The 11,883-nt window shown below is 38.1% G+C and overlaps 1 protein-coding gene across 1 annotated transcript in view; it reads left to right on the forward strand.

Annotated features, from left to right (window-relative positions):
• LOC139377183 (cAMP and cAMP-inhibited cGMP 3',5'-cyclic phosphodiesterase 10A-like) overlaps positions 1-11,652 on the forward strand; it is a 56,378-nt gene extending 44,726 nt beyond the window's left edge. The window contains exons 16-20 of the mRNA XM_071120185.1: positions 20-192; positions 1,793-1,904; positions 2,741-2,821; positions 3,094-3,182; positions 11,115-11,652. Of these exons, the coding sequence (XP_070976286.1) occupies positions 20-192; positions 1,793-1,904; positions 2,741-2,821; positions 3,094-3,182; positions 11,115-11,652 (993 nt within the window). The remainder of the gene's footprint in view (positions 1-19; positions 193-1,792; positions 1,905-2,740; positions 2,822-3,093; positions 3,183-11,114) is intronic.
• Positions 11,653-11,883: the final 231 nt, after the last annotated feature.

An 11,883-nucleotide genomic window follows, 5' to 3' on the forward strand; every position in this document is an offset into this window, starting at 1 on the left:
ATCTCTTTGTTTCCCATAGCTGGAAGGGCACAATATTTTCTCCAACCTGACTTCCAGTGAGTACGAGCAGGTGTTAGAGGTCATCCACAAGGCCATCATCGCTACAGATCTGGCGCTCTACTTCGGCAACCGCAAACAGCTAGCTGAACTACTGAGCACTGGAGCTCTGGACCTGGACAACCACCAACACAGGTCAGAGGTCACACACACACACACGCACACACTGGACCTGGACAACCACCAACACAGGTTAGAGGTCACACACACACACACACACACACACACACACACACACACACACACACACACACACACACACACACACACACACACACACACACACACTGGACCTGAACCAAGCCAAATCAGACCAAGCTCACTGAGCTGCCATGGTTACACATCCACTATAGTTCCTGGAACCGTGCTGAACAGGTCAACGTAAAGAGAGAAAAAAAACTATTTTATCACACAGTGTTTTGGGTCAGCATCACGGTGGTTTTGGGTCAGCATCACTGTGTTTTGGGTCAGCATCACAGTGGTTTTGGGTCAGCATCACTGTGTTTTGGGTCAGCATCACAGTGGTTTGGGTCAGCATCCCTGTGTTTTTGGTCAGCATCACGGTGGTTTGGGTCAGCATCACAGGGGTTTTGGGTCAGCATCACTGTGGTTTTGGTCAGCATCACTGTGTTTTGGGTCAGCATCACAGTGGTTTTGGTCAGCATCACTGTGTTTTGGGTCAGCATCACGGTGGTTTGGGTCAGCATCACAGGGGTTTTGGGTCAGCATCACGGTGGTTTGGGTCAGCATCACGGTGGTTTTGGGTCAGCATCACGGTGGTTTGGGTCAGCATCCCTGTGTTTTGGGTCAGCATCACTGTGTTTTGGGTCAACATCACGGTGGTTTTGGTCAGCATCACTGTGGTTTGGGTCAGCGTCACGGTGGTTTGGGTCAGCATGGCAACAGTTAGAAAAGACTAATCGAGTCAGGGGACAACTACACTCATTCTCATGCATCTGGAAATACAGTGCATTATAGGAAAGTATTCAGACCCCTTGACTTTTTCCACATTTTGTTACATTACAGCCTTATTCTAAAATTAAATAGCTTTTTTTCCTCATCAATCTACACACAATACACCCATAATGACATCACAATACCCCATAATGACATCACAATACCCCATAATGACATCACAATACCCCATAATGACATCACAATACCCCATAATGACATCACAATACCCCGTAATAACAAAGCAAAAACTTTTTTTTTTACATTTTAGACATAAAAAATAAATGAATGAAATATTACATTTACATAAGTATTCAGACCCTTTACTCAGTACTTTGTTGAAGTACCTTTGGCAGCCATTACAGTCTTGATCCTTTTTTAGGTATGACGCTACAAGCTTGGCACACCTTTATTTGGTGGAGTTTCTCCCATTCTTCTCTGCAGATCCTCTCAAGCTCTGTCAGGTTGGATGGGGAGCGTCGCTGCACAGCTATTTTCAGGTCTCTTCAGAGATTTTCAATCGGGTTCAAGTCCGGGCTCTGGCTGGGTCACTCAAGGACATTCAGAGACTTTTCCCGAAGCCCACTCCTGCGTTGTCTTGGCTGTGTGCTTAGGGTCGTGTGTAGATTGATGAGGGATTTTTATTGATTTATTCCATTTTAGAATAAGGCTGTATGTAACGTAACAAAATGTGGGAAAGATCAAGGGGTCTGAATACATTCTGAACTGTAGATATAAATAAATCATAAATACATCAAAATAAATACTTCTCTTTCCTCAGGGACCGTGTGATTGGTCTGATGATGACAGCATGTGACCTGTGTTCCGTTACCAAGCTGTGGCCAATCACGCGACTCACAGCCAATGATATCTACGCTGAGTTCTGGGCTGAGGTACAGTAGTATAACTCACCACACTCAACCACCAAAAGGATTCATTGTTTGTCCCCAAAAGAGAACCTTTTTAGGTTACAGGTGGAACACTTTGATGGTGAAAGGGTTCCACGTAGAACATTGTATTAGCGGAAGTGTTCCACTTGGAACAAAAAAAACAATTATTTTCAGAGAGTTATCCTACGGGGACAATTGAAGAACCCTTTGTAGTTTTAGGTAGCACCTTCTTTTCTAAGAGTGTACTACAATACTACTGTTGTAAAGAGTTAATCAATTCATTAATAACGAATGAATTATGAATGAATTATGAATGAATGGATTATGAATGAATGGGTTATGAATGAATTATGAATGGGTTATGAATGGATTATGAATGAATGGGTTATGAATGGATTAAGATGAATGGGTTATGAATGAATTATGAATGGATGGATTATGTATGAATGGGGAATGAATTAATTATGAATGGGTTATGAATGGATTATGAATTAATGGACTATGAATTAATGGTTTATGAATTAATGGATTATGAATTAATGGGTTATGAATGGATTATGAATGAATTATGAATCCTCCTCCTCCTCTCCTCCTCCTCCTCCTCCTCCTCCTCCTCCTCCTCCTCCTCCTCCTCCACCTCTCTCCCTCCTCTCTCCCTCCTCCTCCTCCTCCTCCCCTCCCCTCCTCTCCTCCTCCTCCTCCTCCTCCTCCTCCTCCTCCTCTCCTCCTCCTCTCGTCCTCCTCCTCCTCTCTCCCTCCCCCTCCTCCTCCTCCTCCTCTCCTCCTCCTCCTCCTCCTCCTCCTCCTCCTCCTCCTCCTCCTCCTCCTCTCCTCTACAGGGGGATGAGATGAAGAAGATAGGTATACAGCCCATCCCTATGATGGACAGAGATAAGAAGGAAGAGGTTCCTCAGGGGCAGGTAAGAACTACACACACACACACACACACACACACACACTAAGAACATTACCTAGGCTGCGTCTCATTCTGGCTGGATGTGCCCCTTGTTCCCGCCCCTTTACTGACCTGAGACAGGTGTAGGTGGAAACAACAGCTCCACTCCACGTAGTTTACATCATGTTGCTTTCCCATCCAGTCCCATCAGATCTGTGGACTTTTTTTTAGGTCATTGTCGGGAATACATTGTTGTTCTTATCCAATCACATGCATTCTCCTTGTCTGTTTCTGTAGGTAGGGTTCTACAATGCTGTTGCACTCCCATGTTATACCACCTTATCTGAGCTCTTCCCCCCTTCTGGCCCTCTTCTACAAGCCTGCAAGTGAGTAACATACAATACACCAACCACATAGACTATATATTACATAGACTACACATCATATATTACATAGACTACTTACCATATATTACATAGAATACACACACCATAGACTACACACACCATATATTACATAGACTACACACACCATATATTACATAGACTACACACACCATATATTACATAGACTACACACACCATATATTACATAGACTACACACACCATAGACTACACACACCATATATTACATAGACTACACACACCATATATTACATAGACTACACACACCATATATTACATAGACTACACACACCATAGACTACACACACCATATATTACATAGACTACACACACCATATATGACATAGACTACACACACCATATATTACATAGACTACACACACCATAGACTACACACCATATATTACGTAGACTACACACACCATATATTACATAGACTACACACACCATATATTACATAGACTACACACACCATAGACTACACACACCATATATTACATAGACTACACACACCATATATTACATAGACTACACACACCATATACTGCATAGACTACACACACCATAGACTACACACACCATATATTACATAGACTACACACACCATATATTACATAGACTACACACACCATATATTACATAGACTACACACACCATAGACTACACACCATATATTACATAGACTACACACACCATATATTACATAGACTACACACACCATATATTACATAGACTAGACACCATATATTACATATACTACACACACCATATATTACATAGACTAGACACCATATATTACATAGACTACACACACCATATATTACATAGACTACACACCATATATTACATATACTAGACACCATATATTAATAAAACTACACACACCATATATTACATAGACTAGACACCATATATTACATAGACTAGACACCATATATTCCATAGACTAGACACCATATATTACATAGACTACACACACCATATATTACATATACTAGACACCATATACTACATAGACTACACACACCATATATTACATAGACTAGACACCATATATTACATAGACTACACACACCATATATTACATAGACTACACACACCATATATTACATAGACTACACACACCATATATTACATAGACTACACACACCATATATTACATAGACTACACACACCATAGACTACACACACCATATATTACATAGACTACACACACCATATATTACATAGACTACACACACCATATATTACATAGACTACACACACCATAGACTACACACACCATATATTACATAGACTACACACACCATATATGACATAGACTACACACACCATATATTACATAGACTACACACACCATAGACTACACACCATATATTACGTAGACTACACACACCATATATTACATAGACTACACACACCATATATTACATAGACTACACACACCATAGACTACACACACCATATATTACATAGACTACACACACCATATATTACATAGACTACACACACCATATACTGCATAGACTACACACACCATAGACTACACACACCATATATTACATAGACTACACACACCATATATTACATAGACTACACACACCATATATTACATAGACTACACACACCATAGACTACACACCATATATTACATAGACTACACACACCATATATTACATAGACTACACACACCATATATTACATAGACTAGACACCATATATTACATATACTACACACACCATATATTACATAGACTAGACACCATATATTACATAGACTACACACACCATATATTACATAGACTACACACCATATATTACATATACTAGACACCATATATTAATAAAACTACACACACCATATATTACATAGACTAGACACCATATATTACATAGACTAGACACCATATATTCCATAGACTAGACACCATATATTACATAGACTACACACACCATATATTACATATACTAGACACCATATACTACATAGACTACACACACCATATATTACATAGACTAGACACCATATATTACATAGACTACACACACCATATATTACATAGACTACACACACCATATATTACATAGACTACACACACCATATATTACATAGACTACACATACCATATATTACATATACTACACACACCATATATTACATAGACTACACACACCATATATTACATAGACTACACACACCATAGACTACACACACCATATATTACATAGACTAGACACCATATATTACATATACTACACACACCATATATTACATAGACTACACACACCATATACTACATAGACTAGACACAATATATTACATAGACTACACACCATATATTACATAGACTACACACACCATATATTACACACACCATGTATTACATAGACTACACACCATATATTACATAGACTACACACCATGTATTACATAGACTACACACACCATAGACTACACACACCATATATTACATAGACTACACACACCATATATTACATAGACTACACACACCATATATTACATAGACTACACAGACCATAGACTACACACACCATATATTACATAAACTACACACACCATATATTACATAGACTAGACACCATATATTACATAGACTACACACACCATATATTACATAGACTACACACACCATATATTACACACACCATCTATTACATAGACTACACACACCATATATTACATAGACTACACACACCATATATTACATAGACTACACACACTATATATTACATAGACTACACACACCATAGACTAGACACCATATATTACATAGACTACACACACGATATATTACATAGACTACACACACGATATATTACATAGACTACACACACACCATATATTACATAGACTAGACACCATATATGACATATACTACACACACCTTATTTTACATAGACTACACACACCATATATTACATATACTAGACACCATATATTACATATACTACACACACCATATATTACATAGACTACACACACCATATATTACATAGACTACACACACCATATATTACATAGACTACACACACCATATATTACATATAATAGACACCATATATTACATAGACTACACACACCATATATTACATAGACTACACACCATATATTACATAGACTACACACCATATATTACATAGACTAGACACCATATATTACATAGACTAGACACCATATATTACATAGACTACAAACACCATATATTACATAGACTACACACACCATATACTACATAGACTACACACACCATATATTACATAGACTAGACACCATATATTACATAGACTACACACACCATATATTACATAGACTACACACACCATATACTACATAGAATAGACAACATATATTACATAGACTACACAACATATATTACATAGACTACACACACCATATATTACATAGACTACACACACCATATACTACATAGACTAGACACCATATATTACATAGACTAGACACACCATATATTACATAGACTACACACACCACAGACTACACACAATTTATTACATAGACTACACACACCATATATTACATAGACTACACACACCATATATTACATAGACTACACACACCACAGACTACAGACCATATATTACATAGACTACACACACACCATATATTACATAGACTAGACACACCATAGACTACACACACCATATATTACATAGACTAGACACACCATATATTACATAGACTAGACACACCATAGACTACACACACCATATATTACATATACTACACACACCATATATTACATAGACTACACACACCATATATTACATAGACTAGACACACCATATATTACATAGACTACACACACCATATATTACATAGACTAGACACACCATAGACTACACACACCATATATTACATAGACTAGACACCATATATTACATAGACTACACACACCATATATTACATAGACTACACACCATATTATACATAGACTACACACACCATATATTACATAATCTACGCACACCATATATTACATAGACTACACACACCATATATTACATAGACTACAAAAACCACAGAATACACACACCATATATTACATAGACTACCCACACCACAGACTACACACCATATATTACATAGACTACACACCATATATTACATAGTCTACACACACCATATATTACATAGACTACACACACCATATATTAAATAGACTACACATACCATAGACTACACACACCATATATTACATAGACTACACACACCATATATTACATAGACTACACACACCATAGACTACACACCATATATTACATAGACTACACACACCATATATTACATAGACTACACACACCATAGACTACACACACCATATATTACATAGACTACACACACCATATATTACATAGACTAGACACCATATATTACATAGACTACACACACCATATATTGCATAGACTACACACACCATATATTACACACACCATCTATAACATAGACTACACACACCATATATTACATAGACTACACACACCATATATTACATAGACTACACACACCATATATTACATAGACTACACACACCATAGACTACACACCATATATTACATAGACTACACACACGATATATTACATAGACTACACACACGATTTATTACATAGACTACACACACCATATATTACATAGACTACACACCATATATTACATAGACTACACACACCATATATTACATAATCTACGCACACCATATATTACATAGACTACACACACCATATATTACATAGACTACAAAAACCACAGACTACACACACCATATATTACATAGACTACCCACACCACAGACTACACACCATATATTACATAGACTACACACCATATATTACATAGACTACACACGCCATATATTACATAGACTACACACACCATATATTACATAGACTACACACCATGTATTACATAGACTACACACACCATAGACTACACACACCATATATTACATAGACTACACACACCATATATTACATAGACTACACACACCATATATTACATAGACTACACACACCATATATTACACACACCATCTATAACATAGACTACACACACCATATATTACATAGACTACACACACCATATATTACATAGACTACACACACCATATATTACATAGACTACACACACCATAGACTACACACCATATATTACATAGACTACACACACGATATATTACATAGACTACACATACCATATATTACATAGACTACACACACCATATATTACATATACTAGACACCATATATTACATATACTACACACACCATATATTACATAGACTACACACACCATATATTACATAGACTACACACACCATATATTACATATACTAGACACCATATATTACATAGACTACACACACCATATATTACATAGACTACACACCATATATTGCATAGACTACACACCATATATTACATAGACTAGACACCATATATTACATAGACTAGACACCATATATTACATAGACTACACACACCATATATTACATAGACTACACACACCATATACTACATAGACTACACACACCATATATTACATAGACTACACACCATATATTACATAGACTACACACACCATATATTACATAGACTACACACACCATATACTACATAGACTAGACACCATATATTACATAGACTAGACACACCATATATTACATAGACTACACACACCACAGACTACACACCATTTATTACATAGACTACACACACCATATATTACATAGACTACACACACCATATATTACATAGACTACACACACCACAGACTACAGACCATATATTACATAGACTACACACACCATATATTACATAGACTAGACACACCATAGACTACACACACCATATATTACATAGACTAGACACACCATATATTACATAGACTAGACACACCATAGACTACACACACCATATATTACATATACTACACACACCATATATTACATAGACTACACACACCATATATTACATAGACTAGACACACCATATATTACATAGACTACACACACCATATATTACATAGACTAGACACACCATAGACTACACACACCATATATTACATAGACTACACACCATATATTACATAGACTACACACACCATATATTACATCGACTACACACCATATATTACATAGACTACACACACCATATATTACATAATCTACGCACACCATATATTACATAGACTACACACACCATATATTACATAGACTACACACACCACAGACTACACACACCATATATTACATAGACTACCCACACCACAGACTACACACCATATATTACATAGACTACACACCATATATTACATAGACTACACACACCATACATTACATAGACTACACACACCATAGACTACACACACCATATATTACATAGACTACACACACCATATATTACATAGACTACACACACCATAGACTACACACCATATATTACATAGACTACACACACCATATATTACATAGACTACACACACCATATATTACATAGACTACACACACCATATATTACATAGACTACACACACCATAGACTACACACACCATATATTACATAGACTACACACCATATATTACATAGACTACACACACCATATATTACATAGACTACACACCATATATTACATAGACTACACACACCATATATTACATATACTACACACCATATATTACATAGACTACAAATACCATATATTACATAGACTACACACACCATATATTACATAGACTACACACACCATATATTATATAGACTACACACACCATAGACTACACACACCATATACTACATAGACTACACACACCATATATTACATAGACTACACACACCATAGACTACACACCATATATTACATAAACTACACACACCATATATTACATAGACTTCACACACCATAGACTACACACACCATATATTACATAGACTACACACACCATAGACTACACACATCATATATTACATAGACTACACACCATATATTACATAGACTACACACACCATATATTACATAGACTACACACCATATATTACATAGACTACACACACCATATATTACACACACCATATATTACATAGACTACACACCATATATTACATAGACTTCACACACCATATATTACATATACTACACACCATATATTACATAGACTACACACACCATATATTACATAGACTACACACCATATATTACATAGACTACACACACCAATATATTACATAGACTACACACACCATATATTACATAGACTACACACACCATATATTACATAGACTAGACACACCATATATTACATAGACTACACACACCATATATTACATAGACTACACACACCATAGACTACACACACCATATATTACATAGACTACACACACCATATATTACATAGACTACACACACCATAGACTACACACATATCTGCATCATGTGTACAGTTTCCAGTGTGTTTGTCTGTAATATTTATCAGGCCCGCGTAGCACATTCGTTGCGTGAGCGTGTGTGTGTGTGTGTGTGTGTGTGTGTGTGTGTGTCTGTGTGTGTGTGTGTGTGTGTGTGTGTGTGTGTGTGTGTTTGTGTGTGTGTGTGTGTGTGTGTGTGTGTTGACACAAAAACCAGGCGTTTTGATATTTTACTTTGTTTACATTCCCAAAGGATCAAGGTCAGTCAGGCTTTAAAGCACCCGGTGGGTTAGGCAGAGGAAACGTAGGGGATAGAGTAATGAATGTACAATGTTTTCACTAATAAAACATACCTCACGTGAACCTTCACATACACGCACACGCACACACACACACACACGCACACACACACACACACACACACACTGTCTTCCTACTGGCCTTTTGATCCTAGTATGATTGTTTTTCCACAGGGAAAACCTTGGCCAGTGGGAGAAGATAGTGAATGGAGAGGAGGAGGACAGTGGAGTGAGAGGAGTGTGGGCTCCGTCAGAGCCTGTTGACCCCAGGATAGAGCCTGTTGACCCCAGGGCAGAGCCTGTGGACCCCAGGGCAGAGCCTGTTGATCCCAGGGCAGAGCCTGTTGACCCCAGGGCAGAGCCTGTTGACCCCAGGGCAGAGCCTGTTGACCCCAGGGCAGAGCCTGTTGACCCCAGGGCAGAGCCTGTTGACCCCAGGGTAGAGCCTGTTGACCCCAGGATAGAGCCTGTTGACCCCAGGGTAGAGCCTGTTGACCCCAGGGCAGAGCCTGATGACCCCTTGGCAGAGCCTGTTGACCCCATGGCAGAGCCTGTTGACCCCAGGGCAGAGCCTGTTGACCCCATTGTAGAGCCTGTTGACCCCATTATAGAGCCTGTTGACCCCCTTGTAGAGCCTGTTGACCCCATTGTAGAGCCCAGCACGGAGGAACCATCTAACCCTGACTCAGGCCCTGTGAAGGTGGACACCTGACTAGTAGTGAAGCCACTGCTCGCCCTCACTACCACGCAAGTCAATACACCCTCACTACCACACGCCCTCACTACCACATGCCCTCACAATGTCCCCTGCCAGCAGGTGTGTGTACTTCCTGTCTGGACTTCCTGTGTCAGCGACTCAATTCCTTCTGCAACAGGAAGGGGCGGGAAACATGCGTAGGGACGAGGGAAGATGATTGGTGGATTTACTGACAAGGGGATTATT

The sequence above is a fragment of the Oncorhynchus clarkii genome, chromosome 20, assembly GCF_045791955.1.
Source record: "Oncorhynchus clarkii lewisi isolate Uvic-CL-2024 chromosome 20, UVic_Ocla_1.0, whole genome shotgun sequence".
NCBI classification, from domain to species: Eukaryota; Metazoa; Chordata; class Actinopteri; order Salmoniformes; family Salmonidae; genus Oncorhynchus; species Oncorhynchus clarkii.